This window comes from Pinus tabuliformis, chromosome 2_2, assembly GCF_031772625.1.
Source record: "Pinus tabuliformis cultivar Carrire ecotype Pingquan chromosome 2_2, CPIR1, whole genome shotgun sequence".
Lineage (NCBI taxonomy): Eukaryota > Viridiplantae > Streptophyta > Pinopsida > Pinales > Pinaceae > Pinus > Pinus tabuliformis.
The window spans coordinates 59,530,847-59,552,424 of NC_142300.1; the positions used below are offsets into that span (position 1 = coordinate 59,530,847).

The 21,578-nt window shown below is 40.4% G+C and overlaps 1 protein-coding gene across 3 annotated transcripts in view; it reads left to right on the forward strand.

Annotated features, from left to right (window-relative positions):
- PFC1 (Ribosomal RNA adenine dimethylase family protein) overlaps positions 1-21,578 on the forward strand; it is a 403,194-nt gene that overhangs the window by 354,043 nt on the left and 27,573 nt on the right. For all 3 annotated transcript variants that reach the window (XM_089406247.1, XM_089406245.1, XM_089406246.1), the window contains one exon: positions 12,659-12,742. In XM_089406247.1, coding sequence (XP_089262373.1) covers positions 12,659-12,742 — 84 coding nt within the window. The remainder of the gene's footprint in view (positions 1-12,658; positions 12,743-21,578) is intronic.

Genomic DNA, 21,578 nt, shown 5'->3' on the forward strand with positions numbered 1-21,578 from the left:
ACTTGTCAGAAATAGGTCGTCCTTATGAGGTGCCAGTATGAGAGGTCTATCATCCACAACCTTCAGGTAATGGTTTGGATCGGTTTCACTCCTAGTGAATCTCAGCTTCATCAAACAACTATCAATCCTCTCATACTACGCCCGGGGTGTTTTGCTTCAAGCCATAGAGGGCTTTCTTCCACCTGTATACATGAGATTCCCGTTCATGAATCTCAAACTCCATGTGTTGTTCCAAACCTGTGGACCTACTACATGAGGGGAATGGTCCCCTTGTAAGATTTTCCTTCGGTACATCTCAGACATGTACCTTCATGCTCTTTTTGAATTCAGGCATCCCGGTCACCATCTGACTCACAGACCTCCGGTGCTGAGTCAATGGACATGGTCCCCAATGGACTTGATACAACCCTGAACTCTAAAACATCTTTGAAAAATCTATTTTCAAACATGTACCTTTCCATCGATGAGTGCCACACTGAAACCTTAAACTTCCATTTGTGAAATGGACACCAGGTTCTTCTTGCGATTAGGTACATAAAAGAGATTCTGGGGTTCCTTGCTTTCTTTGAAGAGTCGACCATTTCCTTGATGACCTGCATTACTTATCATTCCTCTGATCATTGAACATGTCCCTGGAATGATGGTTATCTCCATCAAGAGATGTGTCTCTGCTATTCGGACACTCCTTTGCATGATGGCTGAACTTATTGCAACCAAGGCATCTGCCTTTCCTTCCACCCGTAGATCTGAACTTCCCAATGTAGTGATCTTCCGCTGTGCCATTCTGATAATATTCTCTGCTTCCACTTCACATCACATGTCCATTGGTATGTCACCATTCTATGCCTTATATGGGTATCATCCTTTATCTTTTGCTGACGTGATGTTTGGTGATAGCAAGGCTCCTAGAGCCAAGATTTGGATCCAAGAGAGTCAAGATATTCTCCGAGCTCTCAAGGATAACATGGCTACATCACAGAATCAACAGAAGCTGTATGCCGACAGGGGTCGGGTGGAGAGACAGTTCGAGGTAGGGGACATGGTCTACCTACGATTACAGCCATACCGACAATCGTCACTAAAGCAGAAGGGGGCTGAGAAGCTCAAGCCCCACTTTTATGGGCCGTACAGGGTGATACGCAGGGTTGGACAGGTTGCATATGAGCTGGAGCTGCCCCAAGGCAGCAAGATTCATAACGTTTTTCATGTATCATGCTTGAAAAAGGCATTGGGGTAGCAGGTGACAGTGACAGATGAGCTACCACCCATGGATGACGAGGGGCATTTGGTATTGCAGCTGGAGGCTATCATTGATACCAGGGAGAGGCAGCTACGGAGCAGGACGGTCCAGGAATTCTTGGTGAGGTGGAAGAATTTGCCAGATGAGGATGCCACTTGGTAAAGTGAGAGGATCTTGCAGCATCCATCACTTCAGTTGCTTGAGGACAAGCAACATTTTGCCGGCGGAGACTGTGATATTCCTAATTAGCTATGGCTAATTGGAATATTCGATTTTGTTCAATTTTTGCCTTCTATAGTTATTTGTAAATAAAAAGTGAGGAAGGGGGACATAACTCACTTTAGAATAAAAAGTCACTTCCTAGGTAGCACAACGTTGTGACTTAAAGGGGAGCCAAGGGGGCCAAAGGGGGACGCAGAAATGGAGCCCACGCAGACACATGGAGAGATTGCGTAGGAAGGAAGAACACGTGGCAAGAGGAGAAGCATGCAGGAGGAGGTGAGCCTAGGGATTGTGAGAGGCAGAGGCTATAAAATAGAGAGGAGCCCCCTCATTTTGGATCATTCAATTATGTGCATTTTGAGCTAGTCGTTTCGACTTCTGAGCACGCTGGCTGTTTAGCTAGTCTGCAGCACTGTTTAGTGCATTGAGTGTCTCCGTTCGGAGATCTCACCCTTAGCCCCAGGGGACTTCGAGTGCCTGCTCGGGCAAGGTATTTCTTTTGGTGTTTCAGCAGTAGTTTCATCAGCATTCTAGCAATAGTTTTAGCAACGTTTTGGAGGACTGCACAGCACTGGGAGAGGGACGCAGTTCTGTTTGGTTGTTGTGCCAGATTGGGGTCTTGCAAGTGGATTTTTACTGGGAGATTGAGTAGGGGTCCAACTCTTGTCTCATTGGAGGATTTTGGCAGGGTTTCAGGCAGTGTTTCAAGCAAAGTTTAGAGGGGTTTTCCTTCAGTGGCAGCGCAGGGCATTCAGGAACTGCGCAGAACCCCAAGAGGGTGATTTTCGAGGGTCGGCCATTCCAGGAAAGCTTTCTGGGTTTTTCTGGGTTTTTTGAGTAGAGCCTGAATGCAGAGTTTCAACTTTTTTTGAGAAGGGGAGTAGCCCCAAATCATCATTTGTTTTCTAGCAGCAGTAGCAGCATAGCAACAGCATCCATGCAGAGAGGCCATTCTTGTCATTCTGAGAGTATTTCTTCACTTGCCTTGTGCAAGTCGAGGTGCCAGCTGTCTAATCACCTCTTGTACTCATTTTATTGCTCAGTATAATAAAATGGCTTAGCATTCTCTCTGCATTTCTTGTGTATCTGCTTATGGTGTATTTGATATATATCATATCGTTGTTATTTGTATCTCTTTGAACATTCTCAGCTATTATACCACTTGTGTGTTTCTATTATACTCTTAGATAGAGTCTGGAAAGGGCCAAGTAGCCTCCAGATCTCGTCCTCTTTTTAGAGGCATCATATCTGTTAAATGCCCTCCCAGTACATCTCTGGTTGGAGTTTGCTTGTGTTTGTAGTATATTCCTGATAAGGGATATTACACCACATCCCTTAGTGACAGGCCAAGATAAATCCTTTGATGATGATTCTCCTAATTTGTGGGCCACAGGAGGTAGATCGAACATCAAATAGTGCAGTGGTCAAGTTATCGGTTCGTTTGAAGGAAAAATCAATTGATGTACGTTGAAGCTAAATTGGATAGTGAGCATTGACAATGCGATAAGCAATGGCAATTTGCAAAGGAATAGTCCACTTAATCAAAGCCTATTTGTGTTGAACGTCTCGTCAGAAGAAATTTGATGAGGAAAATTCTCAAAGGGCTCAGATCAAGGAAGGATGAGGAGCCAAAGCGAAAGCAAACTCCAGAACACCCAAGAAAGAGCAGAAATCAAATGAGAGATCAGATTTGTCTAACATGATAGGGAGCATGGACACTAGATCACAAATGTAAAGTTAAAGAGGACAGAGAAGTGGATGAAACTACAAAAATTGAAGCAGAGCAAGAAATGGCAAGGTACTCAAGTCAACTGATTGTAGAAGGGACCATGGTTGGACAAAAGTCTACTATAGACGAGTCATTGGCCTTCATGAAGGAACCCTTGAAAGGCATGAGCAATCATGTGAAGATGTTGATTGTAGCCCTGATGTGCATCCATGTTTAATGGATGAATGTAATGAGTAGCAAATTGTCTTCATATGTGAAGAAAACCAAGGAGGAGACATTCAGGGAGATTTGCTACCAGTGATGATCCAACATGAGAAACACACAGAGGAGCATGAGTCGAATGAGGATGCTATGCATGATGAGAGATAGTTAAAGGCTCATGTTATGACCAAGATGGAGGAGGATGAACAACCATCTTTGGGGCCAACCATTGATGAGGAATAGATAGATACATAGGCATCCAACAGGACTCCAGTACCTTCAAACACTAGTCACCAAGAGGAGATAGAGTGTATCAAGACAGACCTTACAGTGATGAAGAAGCAGATCCAGTCACTGCGAGGCATTATCTTACAGGAGGTTAATACACTCGAGGAGCTTCGAGTGGCATGTGATAGGTCAGGGGCCAAGCTATCTAGCATTTGGGAAGAATTGACATCCCTAACTAGGCAACGAGTAGAGTATATTCCAGAGTTGTAGAGTAGCCCTCTTCAGCGGTAGATAGATAGAATTTGCAGTTTTGTTAGCTCACCTTTACAAATTGGAGAAAAAGGGGCAGAGTCACCCCTATTAGTTGTCCAAGCAGAGAAGCATAGGTGGGGCATGGAGCAACATCGACATGATAAACTTGTTCCATGTACATGCATACAGTCATTTGATGCATCCCATGGGATGGATTGGAGGGAGATTATGAGTTGGTATCCTATTGGTGGAGGGATGCTTGAGAGGATATATTTCGCCAAGGGCACAACATAACAAAAGCCCTTAGGCATGAGCGGTGATGGTTGGACATGGTGGCATTGGGATCTAGGTGGATGCATTGATGGCAGATCAAGTCAGAGGTTTGTTTGAGATCCAGGTACTGAAAGATCCATTTATACTTTGGTGACACGAAGGCATGGTTTAACCCAATGGTTCATATGGGATCTTAGTATTAGTGTGCAGATGCCTCTACTATGGACATATACGAATTGCTTGAGGGAAAGCAATCTTGGGGCGGGAGGACTTGTAATGTCCCCATTTTCAGTTTCCTCTATAGTATAGCCAAGATGGATTTTCATGGTATGTGATGACCAGGGTGCAGGAACAGGATTACATCATCAGGAATCCCAGAGAGGTTTTGAGGAGTTTTTATGGGATTTGACGACATTCGCTTGGCATATTCATCATCATGAGTAGTTCCACACAACTTGTTTCTGGTTTCGTTGCTTTCTGATAATTCCCGTAAAATAGGGTTATTATTGAACATAACTTAATTAATCATGCTTAAGGTGGCATTTTGGGAGGAATATTTGACAAAACACCTTAGTATAATAGCTCGTTGGAACCCGAACAAGAAGATCTATGGGATGGGATATTGAGAAGTGACTTCCAATGCCCAGAGAGAGTATGGTGGGGGATTTACCATTTTCCCAAATTAAAAATGACTTTAATTAGTCATTTAATTAAAAAGGGGAAAAGGCCAAAAGTGACTTAAATAAATTAAAACAGTCATTTAAGATTAAGTCAAGGAGGAGCTTCTAGAAAAATAATAAAATAATAAAATAAAATACTTCTAGAAGATTGGAGATCTATCTTTTGGGCCTGTTACCACTCAATCTAGCAGGGGTCCTAGGAGGGGTACTTAAGGGAGAACTACTAGACCAAATGGCAACAATGGGACAAAGAACCACTGTCAACTCAGTAAGTGTCCTCTGCTCTTTACAGACTTTCACTAATGGGAGGAGTCCCAGTATAAAGGAAATCACTTCAAAGATAGGATCAATCATTCAATGGCAAGGTGTGATGTGATTTCCAAGGGCGATTCAAAGGAGAGACTCAAATAATGGTTCAATGCTTCAAAAAGAAGTTAATGGCTCACCAAGAAAGGCTTGTGAGGAGTCCTAGACCTAGGAGGAAAGGTTATTCAACCACAAGGCTTACTAGGGCTTCCTAAGAAGGCAAGACCTCTCTAGGGGCTTTGCAAGATGATTACCATATAGGGGCTTGGCACTAATAGAGAGACCTAGGAGAATCCAAGCAAGGCCTAGAGCTTGCAATGATTGCAAGAGGATGATCTTCAATGTGATCTTTAGGTCAAGAAAGGATGAGAAAGGCCTAAAAAATGATTAACTTCCTTCGAGTTTCCAAGAGAAAATGACCTTTGGAATGTCGCTAACCAAAAAAGTTTAAGAGCAGAATCAATGTTGGAGCTAGGACTTGAGATTTCTCTCAAACTAGCCATGGGAATTGCCTCAAATTGAGAGGTCTAATAGAGGACACTATAGCGCAGTATCGATTCACTCTAAAAAATATCCCTCCTAAAGCAGTTTGCACTAGGCCCTAGTTCACCTTCTAGTATTAGGGCAAATTTTTGTGAAGGTTGAAAAGAAAAAGGTTTTAGGTTGATCACCTAGGATTAAGACTAGTGCCTTATCAATTGGGAGAAATGGAGTCAAGATTTCTTTTGATGAAAGAAATTCGCTATATCAAGGATACCTATGTAGCTTTTGCTAACCCTAAAGAGGCAGCAACTTAACCACAATAGATATTTATACTTCGTTTGGCAAAGATTGATGGAGATTCGAGGATGTAATAAGAAAAACAAGCCTCTAGGGACATTCATTCACATTATCTATGAGTAATGCATGCAATAATTCAATAATCTTAGTGTTTTCATGAATTCACACCAACTTAGGGCACATATAAGATCATGATAATATATTCCATACATTAGACATGTAACAATGTAAAAATATAGCATCAAATGACACTTACAAGATAATGAGAATATATCCATCCATAAACTTTGTAAATAAAAGCTCCAAGACAAGATAGCAAAAGTCCCAAACATCAAAATGCATCAATATCCAATTTCGTCCATCAATTATAGATCCAAATTCTTTTAACAAGAGAAATCCCAAGCCAAATGATGATTATCCAGTGTTGCGGGGGAGCGCCCCCCCCCCCGCTTGATCCCGCTCCCAATCCGTGCTCCAGGCGGGAGCGACTCGGGAGCGATTTCGGGAGCGTGCTCCCTAAAAAAGAAAACACTCCCTGCCTTTTTGGGAGCGTTTAGCCTTTTTTGCAATTTTGTTTTTTGCAGTAATGTTCCAAATGCATTTTTTTTAGAAAGAAACAAATAAGTTTTGAGTGGGGAAACTTAATGATCAAGCCTATGGCCCTAGTATTGATATGCGATTCATGGTAATGTTAAATTCTTAAAGTAAAAGTGACATTCTCCTTAATCTTCATTTTCATCGTTTTACTTAAATTTTTAACATTACCATGAAATGACTCGGGATGTTTGAGAGTGGTTTCGACCTCATTGGATTTCATATGGAGAAAGTAGAATTTTAGATTTCATTCAAAACCAAACAGACGTATCAGTTTTTCAGGATTTCAGGATTGCAATGTTTCCATTGAATTTTGTCATGTATTAAGGTATGGAACTCGTATTTAATCAAGAGCACCAATCCCTCTATGTGCCTTGATGTTAGTGACATTGGTTGTCAAACTCCTCTCTCATGACCCTCCTAAACATGTAAGCATCACTCAAACAAAATCTTGACTTGACATGTTATGCTTTTTCTATCTCATGTTAATGCTTAGAGGGTGATATTAATGACAAAGATCCCTATACAGATATAGAGGTAATGACAAAGATACCTCTGGATATTAATGCTTAGAGGGTGATATTAATGACAAAGATCCTGATTTTCCAACAAGACTAAAAAAACTAGACATTTCTCGTGGTGGCATGAGGCCCAAGCATAAGCAATAGATAATAGATTTACTTGTCTTTTCTAGTCTATGGTAGTTTTTATAACTATTGACTCTTTCATATTTATTATGATATTTTTTTAAACAATATATGACAATTTAAGTTTGAAGTTGGCAATTATAACTCATTGGTAATGAATTATGAATATGATGCTTCATGAAAGTTGAAAGTTGTTTCATTTCATTTTATAACATTTCATTTCATGTTAGATATTATTTGTTGTAATGGTTACACTTAGCGTACAAGTACAACTTTGGTGATCAATGATGATAAATGTTATATATTGAATTTTGAAAGCTTGAAACTTTAAGATTGATGAATCACGAGACTCAATATGTTGTATGTTACTATGTTACTAACTTGTGGATGTGGTTGATGAAGATTATAACTTCTAGATGATTGTTGTTATATGGTTCAATCTATGTTTTTGTTGTTGTTGTTTTTTTTTTAAATATCTAATTCATAATTCTACATGTTTTTGTTGACATATATGTATAAAAATATAAAAATATAAAAAAATATATATATTATATAAAAAATGCTCTGTGATTCGCTCCCAAACCAAGAGCTTTTGAAAATGTCACTCCCGCACCCGTTTTCGCTCCTACTCCCCGCTTTCGCTCTTGCTCCCAAGTAACACTGTGATAATCCAATACAAATGAGGTCTCTTCTATTTATATTAGCCTCTCACAAGTTTGAATGGTCTAATTGGCCTAATTAAGCCCCTGCAATAACGATAACTTTGGTTACGAGCCCACCAAATAGCTCATGTGTGGAAAGTAAGCCTTCCTAATGAGACCGGAATGATAAAATAAAGGTGCAAAGGGTTGTTGGAAGGATGAATCCTCAATGTGCCATGATGAAGAGGAGGGCTCCAAAATGATGACCAAGGGGGTGGCCCCTTGATTTCCAAGCAAAACACCTGTGGTGCTCCCAAGTCGCTGTGGGGCACAATCAATTGTCTCATGGGTCTTTAGTGGTTATGTAACAAGTTGATGCTCCCTCATCGAGGGCTAGATGATAATCTGAGACCTGGGTCCACTACCAAATGCTAGGTGCAAGTGTGTGGTCGACTGAGAAACATGGTCCAAGTGCATCATCGTCTCCGTATGGCTGGGGCATGAGCAAGCAATATGTGGTGTTGAAGAAGCTGATGATGTGGCAATCAATCCTCTGCTATGGTGGATGCCCATGGCTCTCAACACTCACCCTATAAGTGCCAATATGACCCTTTGGAGGGCTTGGATCCCGTATAGGGAGACCATGTCCAAGATGAAGACCCAACTGCAATCTTGTATAAGATCCAATGTGTCTCCTCACCTTCCAGTTCAACCAATAATTAGTGGAATTGAGTAAATAAGCTTGTTAATTAGGGGAAAAAATGGACACTTCATAGTGGCATGCCCTTACAAATGGGCTTTAGAATGTACAGTGCTTTCCTTGCTCAACAAGAGAGGTTAATAAAGGACCCTATTAGGTGGTTTCAACTTCTAAGGGAGTGACAGGTCCATGGTACACCCATCAAATGGCAGGGGTCATGTGAAATAATGAAGGAACAAAGTGGGTACAAGAGGGAAGGCTCCAAGCCACATGCCATGGTACAAGGGTAGCTATAATGGAGGCCTACACCTTGGGTATACAAATGTAGGAGGGAGCAATCGTGGTACATGAGTTACCCCGACCTTTGTTTTTCCACCATTCTTCATATGCCTTTTGCCTTTTATTGATTTTTCTTCTTTTTACTACCCAGGGCTCAAGGGGATGAGAGCATGATATGCAAGATGTAGCAGTGAATACCTCCTTAAGGTGTGGCAGTTTATTGCCCACCAAGGGTTGGGAAAATCATGGGTTCCTTAATGATACAAGGGGCATTCATAGGGGCCCTAGGAACCAGGGTGATGGCCATAATGATAGGAGGTAGGGCTCATGTTTGGCTTTTGCACACGCCCTAAATTTTTATGTCCTAGCCATCTTTTGCATTTTGTGGTACATGTCCTATTGTAATTGGCCAAATTATGCTTTTATCTTTCTTTTTAGCTGCATCAACCTTTGGGGCATCATTCCAAGCTAGACCCAAAGTGTGGACAAGGGGAGGGGGAGGCTAACTCCTTGTGGACCCAATGGACAAATGTGGACCCAAATGGGAAAAGTGTGAAAAGGGGTTATAATGAGCGTAGGGGAGTGAGATATAGGGTTTCCCATGTAGTGTCACTCCTAAAGCTACTAGCCAATAAAGGAGATCCCACGAGACTAGGATACAAGATTGACTACCAAGTTGGGACAAGGGAACAAGAGTACAATCCATGCCCATTCTTTTCGCCGAATCCCCCCACTAATCCATGTCCAAATGTGTGCAGGAAGTGTAAGCATAAACACCCAATTATAGAATCAAAAGCCATACCTTCAGGGTTGGAAGGCCTACCTTCAAACATACGATCATATCAGATGGGCGAGGGCACACAATTTCTAGTTCAGGTGGCAGAGTATAATGGCACATCGAGCTATCTGGTGGCTACAAGGGGCTGTTGGTAGCCGACTGAAGACAAATCTAGGAGGAAATTTCTCCCATAGGGGTCACCCATTGGTGGCAGGTAGCATGGCCTTTAAAAGGAGGAGATCATTTGGAGATATCTTGGAGTTGAGTGTTTGTCTTTGGTGTGGTTTGGAGAACCTGGTTCTCTACTCCTATAGCCCTAGGACGAAAACCCTTGGATGAATTAGTGAGAGTGGGAAAGAACCCATCTCTTCCCTTGATGAATTCATCTAGAATTCATAGGTGCTTTCATCAAATTAGCTATTATAGTGGCCGAAGCGACATTATTGTGTATCTCTTGGGGGCCATTACGTCAGTTGTATTCTTGTTCGTTGTACCAACATATTTCCATATTAATAAATAAGGCTGAGATTCTCCGCATGCTTATCTTGTTTATTTTTAGTTGCAGTTTATAGTTTCCAGGTCCACTGCTAATTTTATGATTGAATTTGTGTAAAATGTTTGTCAAATTGACGATGTAAATTTTTCGAGCAAATTTATAATTTTTTTGGAACAATATTTCTCTAATTTTGTATTGGAATACTACAATAGGTTGCAAATATTCTCACGAAGGCCTTGGGTAAGGCAAATTTTGCCTACTTCAGGGATAAGATGGGAGTAGTGGAGAACACCTTCCTCACTAAGAGCGAGTGTGAGTTTTTGATAGAAATGGGTAGGTGTTCTAGTCTCTATGGTGTCTATGAGGCTAATGAATACATTTCTCCAATATCCAGAAAAAGTTTCGCAAGAAACACCTCAATCAGATTAATTAGCCAATTATTAATTATTTTCCTAAGTCTAACTTAGGAAAACTAGTTAATTAAATCAGATTAATTGAGGAAAATCGATTTTTCTCTAGAGACTTTCGGAAAAGTCACTTGATGGGGTCAAGATGATCTTAGCCATCGATTGTGATTAGATCGTGGTCGTTGGTTGCTCAACGAGAGATTATAAGAGCAAGTCGATGGGGCTTCGGAGAGCATCAAGGAAGTGCAAATTGCAGTGAGAGCAAGGGAGCAAAGGGAGACATCGGTAGCGGGGCTTCAGCAGAGAATTTGGGAGAAGACTTCCACAGATTTTCCAGAATTCCAGTGACAGGAACGAAGGCTGAATTTATTTGTAGAGAGGCCATACTAGGCAGTGTGAATTAGCCAGTGTGTAGATCTGGGCAACAAATTGATTTCCAGTTGTCGGAGATAGGTACTAGAGGAAGTGCGAGTTGCAAGCAGGCGAAGGGGTTGCAGGGACGATTTTTTTGTAGTAGTGCGAGTTCCAGTTGAGCCATTCGCATTTCCAGTTGCCAGTGCAAGTTGCAAGTAGGAGTGTGAATTGCACTGAGGAGGCCGAATTAATTTTGCAAAGGAAACTTGTGTTTTCAAAATATTTTTGGTAGTGGAGAAAATCATTTGCTGAAGCTTTGCCACTGAGAGCAAGTAGTTGTATTTCTCAAATTGCTGAAGAATTAAAAATAATAAAACCCTCACTATTGAATTGGTTTTCCCCACATTAGGGTTTTTCCAGGGATTATTGTCCAAAAATACCAGTGTCAAATTTTGTGTGTTGCATTATTTCTCAGTATCTGTATTTAATTTTGTGAAGATTGCAGTAGAGAATTAATTGTTATTTGCTGTAATAATTTCTGAATACAAATAAACTGCATGACTTAGAAATTAATTTTCGGTTGTTGCATTTAAGAAAATTTCACAGTCTATAGGGTCAGGCCAACTCGATTTTTTTTGACGGCTGACCTGATATTTGTGGACACAAAAATCAAATTTCTAAAATTAAAATTTCCTTTCTTGAAGTCAACTTGGGAACCACATTTGCATTTATCATTTCATTTATATTTGGAGGGCTAAATATGGATTGAAGATTGACTATAGCTACAAAAATTCAACAGATCTCTCCAAGCACCAAAATGCCTTTGGTGTCAATATCCATTACTCCTTGTCACGATATGATCCTTTAATTCTATAGTTTTCATGGAATGTATCATAAGACAAGTCCCTCTATTTGTACCCCGCCTCTCTACACTTTCTTCTCATGTGTTGCTTGGGATCTTTATGATCCATGGTGGAAGCTCCCACATCATTTCTCAAACCTCTTTACCCCTATTGTTGATGTTTACATCCTCAAAAAATGTAGTGGCCTTGGTTGCTATATAGTGTAAATCCTAATGCATGCACATTGCAATCTAACTTTCCTCATTTATTTAGTTATGAGCAAGATTCAATTTTCTTAGTGAAATCATACATGTTTTTTGCATATCAGCGGCCTGATGATTGCTTAAACTTGAAAATGTTTCAATAGTCACCTTTGCTTTCCACAGCTGTTGAATGAAGAAATGAAATGGATGGGCATGCATCTTGTGATTTTATGTGTTGAAATCTTTGAATTTTCTTTGTTATTTTTTCTGATTTTGTTGGTGTGAAAGGGAAAAAATGCACAAACCATGAATGGGTATATATTGTTTCGTTAATGTTTTCAGTTTTTTCAGATTCTGCTAATTACAGGAACGGCGATTATGTTTTTATGTTTTATCTATATTGGAAATGATTTCCATGTTTCAAATCGAACACAAAAATCTGCTAACAATGGCTTTGACAAATACACAAGAATAGTTTTCTCAAGTGTCAAAAGCCCTTGAAAAAATAGGCCAAAAGCCTCATTGACTAAATCTGGCTAATTGGTTCTCTACAGTCTAGGAAAAGACATCTGTATCTATTACCAAGTATTTTTATAGTTATTAGCAAAGTTCCATATCAATGCCCTAGATTCTGTGCTAATTTTTAAATGCCTCTCTGGAAACTAATGATTATACACCTCTTCACATAATGTTTATACTTTTCTTGAAATGTGCAGATAAAATTCTCAAATTGATTGGCTGATTAGTTTCCCTTTTATTTGTACAGTTTACTTATTCTTTTTGAATTCGGTGGTATAAGTTGTCAGGTGGATGCAGCAGTTGTAGTATTTAAATTAAAGCAAGTTGTGGACTACCCTCATGTTGCCTCACCAAAGGGTTTCTTCTCAATGGTAAATATCTAACCCTTTTGCCTCTTCATCCACTCTCTTGAATTGTAAAATTGGGGTTACAGATGAAATATGGCTCGGGGAGAAAGATAAGAAGTCCACAAGCATGAAGAGTTAACTTAATTGATTTAGTTCTATTGAGTGCTTTGCATCTACACATCTTAGTTTTGGTTGGGGCTATGTGCACCAAGTTGCATTAATATTGAAAAAAGTTACTTCCTTACGTATTTCTCATATACCACTTTATTGCTACTTTTCTTTTCTTTTCTTTTACTTTCATTTGTAGCTTTTGTCTTTTAGCATTTAAGAGTGATCTTGGCACTCTCCTAGTCTGGTGTTGACTGTCTGTACTTTCTAGTCCCATTGACCTATTCTCTGGTCACTTGTGGACAAAATAAAATTATCTGATCTTATGTGGGCACTTCTTTATCATTGTTTCACACAATTTCCTGTAAAAACTCTGATTGAGTTGGTGGTTTTCAGCTAGATCATTCAATGAAAATGTCATTTTCCACAATAATTAACCAATGATTTCTAATATTATCCACTAATCTGGTCGCTGCATCCTTATTATTCCTGTGCCAAAATAGAAATATCTTTTCTTCCTTCTCAATCCTTACTATTGAATTTTTGTGTTTCTCATTTTCCAGGTTGTTGTGGATACATTAACATTCTATATAAAAGTAAAATTTTCTGCTACACCTTATTTGTTGAGATTGCAAATTTGAAAATTTCCATTTAATATAAAATATCATGGTTGTATATATCCACTCTCTGATGTTTGCCTTAAAAGTAAGTCAATCTCACTTAGGAGAAACTTGCATTTTTTTTATAATACTTATACTAAACTGAAAATATGTACAAGGAACAGAAATATTTACAAGGAGTACGTGTACAGAGCAGAAAAAAATCAGAAAGAGTATGCAAAGTTTTACCATTCTTGGCATTTCTGACCAAGAGAAAAAGCCTAGAGCTGGAAACATACCCTTTTTTTGTGAAATGTTACAGAATGAAGGAACAAAGCTATAACCTCAGTGTCAAAAATTACTTACATCTTAGTTTCCAAATAGATAGCATAAGTTAAGCTAATTGTATTAAGGTCCAACGAATGAAAACAATCCTCATGTCAATGGGACTCAAATGTACAACAGCGTATGTACTATGTAGTATCCCTTGATATTATTTGACTAAGAATTTCAGAAATTTACTTCAGAAAAAATACCCCATTAATTCTTTTTCCAAAAACACAATAAGATGCACAATTTTGCACAATAGAAATGACCAGCAAATTAAATAAAATTTGCAATGAAAAAACCAGAAATGAAAGATGCTGCAACTCTGGCTATATTTGTTATTGGAATTCTTGTGGAGGGATTTTACATAAAAATTATTGAGATAGAACATAGTGATTAAACCGGTGAAATTGCTTGCCCCTGACTTTGTGATTATTGAGCCCTTCAACAGGATGACACGGCCTTCTGGCAATTCAGCACTTCTTGATGCAAATTTGGCCCTCAAATTAAAATCAATTCAGCCCTCCTTCGACCTCAGAATTTGGCTCTTCTGCTGATGGAATAATTCGGCACTTGGAGGGAAGAATTTCGGCCTCCACAATTTATCTCACCCTTGGCAACTCGCCCTTCAGTTTGCTCAGAGAATTTGGCCTCTTGTGACTGGCAATTGGACTTGGGAAACTCAAACTCCTGAAGCACACTAAATTCATCCCCGACAAACAATGCAATTCGTCCACCCAAGATTGATGGAAATCAACTGCTTGGCCTCCTGTACATTGATCTTCCAGCTGACTAGCAATTCACACTCGCAGATTAAGCTTGAGTTCGGTCTCCCAAATCACAGTAATTCAGCCCTCAGGTTTGGTCCCTTAACACTCATTAATCTGACCTTTCCCCTACAGACCAATTCATGCCTTGAAGATGATGACCCGGCCCTAGAACATAAATGAACTCAGCCTTCTGGATAACATGGTAATTCGTCTCTTCTGATGGATGTGCATCCTCCTCGTATGATTGATCTCTCTGCAAAATCAATGATCAGCTAGGGTGGCTTTACAACCATTGAAACCGACTGCCACCAGCTAGGGTGTATATCTCAACACTGAAACTAGGAAGTAACAAGGGTGTCTCCCTTTCTCAGTAAGCTACTTGAGCTCTTAGACAATTCACCAATAATTCTTCACGTCTCCCCTTGAGCTTGATTCTCTATTTTATAATATTTTACTCCTTCGAAAAACCATGGGTGGTGAGCAAAAACTATGGGTCACTTTATTTTTCTAAGTGATTTTTACCGCTTCTATTTAATTATTTATTAATTTATTCTGTTGACCCCCCCTTTTTTTTAGTCAATAGCCCATGGGATCAAGATAGGCTATGACTCAAACCTCTCATGCTTCTATGGATTGGAAAGGGATCCCCTTCCCGAATTCAGTTGTCCCCAAACAACTACAAGATGGGGTGATGGGACACTTGTTCACCTTCCCATGCAGCATCTTCCATTGTCAAGTCCTTCCATCAAATTAAATACTCTTGGATGACTCTACTCCTCAACTTCCTTTCCCTCATGTCCATGACCTCCTCTGGAATGAGAACCAATTTCCCTTCCTCATCAAGTGGAGGAAGCTCTGGTGTGGCCTTGACCTGTTGTCCAAGTACCTTCTTGAGGAAAGATACATGGAAAACATTATGAATCTTGCTTTCTTCTAGCAATTCTAATTCATAAGCAACCTCCCCAATCTTCTTGATCACCTTGTAAGGTCCATAGAATCGTGGCTTTAATTTCTCAGAGCCACTCTTCTTCAAGGATGATTGCCTATATGGCTGAAGTCTTAAGAAAACAAGATCCCCCTCCTAGAAGCTGCGCTCCACCCTATGGCAATCTACATAAATCTTTTGTTGATTTTGGGCTACATGTAGGTTTTCCTTCAGGATTCTAAGAATATCTGGACTCTCCCGCAACCAATCTGTGGCCATTGGTTCTTTGTTGTCTCCTAGTGCCATCTCAATGAATGTGGGAGCATCATACCCATACAATGCTCTGAAGGGAGTCATCCCAATAGACATATGGTAGGTGGTGTTATAACAATACTCTCCCAAGTGCAACCACCTAATCCAAGTTTTTTGTTGTCTGGCCACATAGTTCCTCAAATATCCTTCCACCCACTTGTTGACGATTTTGTCTGGCCATCTGTCTATGGGTGGTAATTGTTATTCGAGGTCAGCTCCATGCTAGCTAATCTAAATAGCTCTTGCCAAAATGTGTTGAGGAATCTTCCATCTTTGTCACTGACAATGTGTTTGGGGACCCCGTGAAATCTGGAGACCTCATGAAAAAATGTCTCTGCCACCTATGCTAATGAGTAGTGGAAAATATGGCCATGAAATAGGAAAATTTTGTTAACCTGTCCACCACCACAAAGATACAATCTTTCCCTTTTGTGAAAATTCCAAAACTGGAATCCTATTGCAACAACTGGTATTATTTCATCTAACCGATAAATTAATTATTCAGTTTATTGCTACACACTGCAACCTTCACAAATAAAACTGCAGAAATAAACTAGTGCTAGAAACTAAGAAAATACTAGCACACACAATAAAAATTATGCCATTATTTTTGGACAATTGTCGCCGGAAAAACCCAATTTGGGAAAACCAGTGCAATAGATGAGGGTTTTATTATTAAGCAGTAGTGAAAAATTGAGTACAATCTGGATGCACAAACTAGCAATCCACTACATGAGAAACTGGCCACAAAAATTAGCAAGACAAATTTTGTCCCACCCGACACTGATCCAGCTCCAAAAACTAGCTCTAGATGGGCTCCACAAAACCCCTACATCAAGCCTGTGTAGTCACTAGAACTCTCTGCCTAGAACTGCAACTGATCAAGTCGTTTACCCAATCCAGCCTCTGGGAATGACTCGTTGGCACCTTCCGGAAAACCCGGAAAACTTCCTGGCCTCCGGCAATTGAATTGACCCTCTATCAGGGCAAATCAAACTGCTGCCTCTGAAGCTTCTGCGTTGCCTTTGTGCAACCTCACTGAAGATACTCATCCCTCCTGTAGCTGACTCTTCAGATCTGGAAAATCTCCTCTAAACTCACTGTCCCTACCCCTCACTCACTGCTTCGATCTCTGGCTCTTCGACAACTGACTGTTGCTACTCTGGAAATCGAACTTTTGGTGTTTCGATGCTTGTCTTCTCCAAGTGCCCATCGACTTCCTCTTATAATCCACTGTTGGAGCTCCAAAGGCCAAGATTTTAATCAATGGATAGGATCATCTTGGAGTCGATCCATGTGAATTTCTAGATGATTCACACCTTGACTTAATTAATTCTGATTAATTAACCATATTCCCTAAGTTTAAACTTAGGAAATATTTAAAAATTGGTTAATAATCTAATTAAGCCATCTCTAGATGGAATTTCTAGAAACCATTTCTGGGTTTTGGAGATCTCATGTATTTTAGCCTCTCCACCAAATTTCGTGGCTAAAACACATCCAGTGCTACAGAAACTAACACTCTCTCTTAGTGAGGATTGTGTTCTCTCTCTAGTGTTGCACATCCTGCCATAAAACCTTGTCTCTGTATCACCTCTATCACGCTACTGATTTTTGGATGTTGTTGCCCAGCAGCTACTGCCCAACTCTGATGCTGCATATGTGCTGCAACTGACACTGCTATACTGCTACCAACTCTGCATCTGCACTGCAACTCCCTCTCAACTGTTGTTGTTGCAACTGAAAAGCCATCCAAAATACTGTATCAACTGTGTTCAGTATGATGCATCTGTCTCCCGAGTCCTAACTGCTACTAGCTACTGCACTGTCTACCAAGGAATCTGTGTTGCAACTAACTCTACATTGTTGCCAACACTACACTGCGCGCATCGACATCTGACTGCTACTAGTCTGCAACTATCACTCTAGCACTGACTGCATCAACTGCCACTGATCCATCCCACTACTGAATACTATGGGCCTCCATAGCCAGGTAATGATCCATGAGGTGGACTTCTTCAAGGATCATGCCCAATTCGCATGCAAGAGTTTTATGCTCCTCCTCCTAGATTTGGTGCCCCATTATCTCCTTTTGAGCTTAGTCCCTGGCTAGGACCCTTCCTTTCTTTGCAACTCTCACTTCCTCCAAATCTTATTTCTAGCAACTGCAATTCGAATTGCTGCCCAAATCTGCATTTTGGCTAACTTGCACAACCTCCTCTGGCAATCTCATACAGTCATCCCTGCAAAGCTGCAAAATATGTGAAACTCAAAACTAGAGAAAATAAACCTAAAAATCTCCATCTTTCCCGTTGCTCAGTTGCTGGATCTACTACTCGTACTCCCTTATGGACTTAGAAGATCTGCTCACAACTACTGCCAATTTGCAATTGAAAAAAATTGGATCTCTAAATCTCGAGCTCCCCTGAGAGAAATTTTCCCTCTGTGTGCTTTTCTCTTCCACCCGACATTCATTTTGTTGCTGCAAAACCCTCTGTGTCTAACCAAGGAATCTGCTTAGCAAAAATCTTAGCCACAGCTGCTCCCTATGACTGCTGGAATCACTAACCTGGGCAACTCGATTTTTCAGCAACCTAGCAACTGAAAATTGAATTCCCGCCCCAACAATTCGGCCTGCTTGTTTGAGCACTACTGCCTCTAAGAATTTTAGCCTGCTACTCCCTCTGATCATCGAAATTCTTTTCTCTGCTTTTGAGCTTCTTGACTGATCACTTATGCTCTGATACCATTTGAAAATTCCAAAACTGGAATCATATTGCAACAATTGGTATTATTTCTTCTAATGGATAAATTAATTATTCAGTTTATTGCTACGAAAACATTTAAATAAACACATTGCAATTGTAATGTTCTTAACTAGGAAAAACAGTGATATGCAAAGCAAAAACAAATTCAACACCAAAAAATTGAAACAATCAGCAAACACCCATATGAACACCATAAGTAAGAACCAACTGAGCCATTTTATTAATTCTCTTGGAGCAAGTACAATAGTGTGGAAGAAGTGCACCTGGGCTTGCCTAAATGGCAAGCATGACAAAACCCAGGTGATCAAACAACCCAAATGCTACACAACTGCTGCTCCAAAGATGCTCTGTGCTGCCCAGAAATCTACACTGTCTGCTGGAAAGGAACTGTTGGAAACCCCACCTCCGATGCTCAGAAAATTCTACAAAATTAGCCTCAAGCTCCTCAACCAAAACCCACCAAAACCCAGAAAGGGTTTGGCCTAGTTCTAACCCCCGAAATTCAACCTCCAAATACCACGTCCTCCTCCAAGTGCTGGGAAATATGGCCTGCCTGTAGCTCGCTAGAAAATCCCTCCAAATCACCCCCAAAGGCTGAGATGCTCCTCTCCAAGGTTTCCCTTACTTCTCTCGACAATATCTAGCTCTCTAAATCATTCCCCAACCTCCCACACGTGTCCAGTGAAAGCTCTCTGCACAGGCCCAAGATGCTGCAAATCGAACTACCCACTAGTAGCAATCTCTTGCTTTGAAACTCCCTCAAAATGTTGATCCTCCACTGAAGCTACAATACCAAAATTGTCCCCGCAAATGTTGCCCGGAAGATCCCCAAAACAATCCCTGCGTGCCCCCCTCCTTCGTCCTCCAGAAACACGCCTAGCTAAGCCAACGACTGAAAGATGCACTTTGAAGATCCTCCAGGTCTCCTCCAAGGTAGTACGATTTTCCTTCCTAGGGTGGCACTCGAAGTCCCTCGAAGAAAGGTTGAGTTTCCCGCTTGGAAAACTCAATGCTAAACAACTAGTAACCCAGCTAAGCAACTCGAGCAACAAAATGAGTTTGATAGACAAAAGACCCTTTGAGTAGATGAGCTCCTCCTATTTATAATTTTGTGGGCCTTCCTCCCCATGTGGGCCCCTCTTCCTAGCCTTTCGATTTCCCCTCCAAGGCCATTCGAATTCCACACTTGGCCAAGTGTGTTTTTCCCATGTGGGTGGCCCCCACATTCCACTAACAAAATAATTCAGCCTCTTTCTCTCCTAAGTCCTTAAGTCAAAATTGGATGGGTTCCAAAGTCACCAAAAATTATCCAAAATTGTGGGAGATTAAACCTGTGACAAAATAATTTAGGAAGGGACATTACAGTCCTCCCCTCCCAAATGTTGCTTGCCCTCAAGCAACTTCAACGCTGGATGCTCCAAAATGTGCTCACCCTCCCAGGTGGCATCCTCATCTGGCAAGTTCTTCCAACGCACCAAAAACTCCCTGATAGTCTTGCTCCTTAGCTTCCTCTCCCGAGTCTCCAGAATGGCCTCCAGTTCCAAAACCAGATGCCCCTCATCATCTAGCGGGGGTAACTCTACAACTGTTGTCACCTATTGTCCCAACACCTTCTTGAGGCATGAAACATGGAAGATGTTGTGAATCTTGCTCCCCTGGGGAAGCTCCAACTCGTAGGCCACCTCTCCAACTCTCCTAACCACCCTATACGGCCTGTTGACCACTACGTGTCAACGACCCATAGCAATACACCCCATTTTTCGCAAAAGGGATAGTGCCTGATTGACGTGTTCCTGCCATCCAGCTATCATTGTCAGCCTGAGGATCATCTTATAATGTAAACCCAGTTTGCATGTGTATAATGTAAATAATCTCAGCAGATCCGTGTCGTGTATGTAATCACCTAGGTAAACCTAGTTTTCTGGTAACGATCTACATTTCAGAAGGTTTTTTGTCTCACCGATCCATTCTCAGATGGTTGGCAGAGTTTTCCTTCAGCCTACCCCAAAGCCGGAATGGATTTTGTCACTGGAATCTTAGGGGAGTCCTAGTGTTCTAGATCGAGTCTATGTAAAAGTGATTTGGGAATATTCCTAACTATTTGGTTAGGTTATTTTATTACAAATTGCTTGATCTGCTAAATTATATTTGTGTCGCAAAACTGGGTAGTCTGTGAGGGTCTTTTGCAAATGGGTTTTCCCCTTGAGATGTAAAAATGTAAAAAATCATGATGTAAAGTGTCTTGAGAGTTAGAAAAATAATTTATCCCCTCATAGGTCCTAGGTCCTAGGTAAATTTAAGTTTTCCAGAGGTAAAATTCGTGGATCCTTTAAAAAATTAAATCTTAACAGGTCCAGGGACTAAGGTTAATTGATTATTTTGCTAAATTTTATGCCTTGGGTCCCTAGGGTTAAGTCAAAGTCAAAATTGTGAGGAAATAAATGCAAAATTTTAATTTTTGAATTTATTAAAATGCATTTAGTTGACAAGTTCGAAATTTCCTCAATATTTAAAATTTCGACGGATGAGATTAAAAGAAATTTTGATCCTCATCAGCAGTCGAGATCACTTTGACAAGGATCACTCGAACTAGCCGTTGGAAGATTTATCTTTAAATAGGAGGTCATTTTGTCAGTCAGAGGGATCCGATCTTTTGATCGTGTATTAAGCGAAAAGCTCTCATGTAATCTTTTTTATGAGCAATAAAGAAAGACTTTGGAGTTAATTTCTGTTGGTGATACTCTTCATGGAAATGCAGTAAGATGTATTATTTTCGTGTGTAATCTCTTTTCTGCCATTAATAATAGCTTCTGAAGAGTAATTTGAGTACAAGGATTTTGGTCAGTCGCTAGGGTTTGAATAATAATTTAAGTTTTGAATATAATAGCAAGTATCTCTATTAGATCTGAATTTTATTATTGTTTTCTCACTCTATGTTGATGGCTAAATTGAGTTTTGCAAGAAAATCCTTGATTATTAGATCATCGGGCGTTCGGGGATGTTCTCGGCTAAACCAGCTAACTCTCGATCCGTGTTTTCTGAAGAACCCAG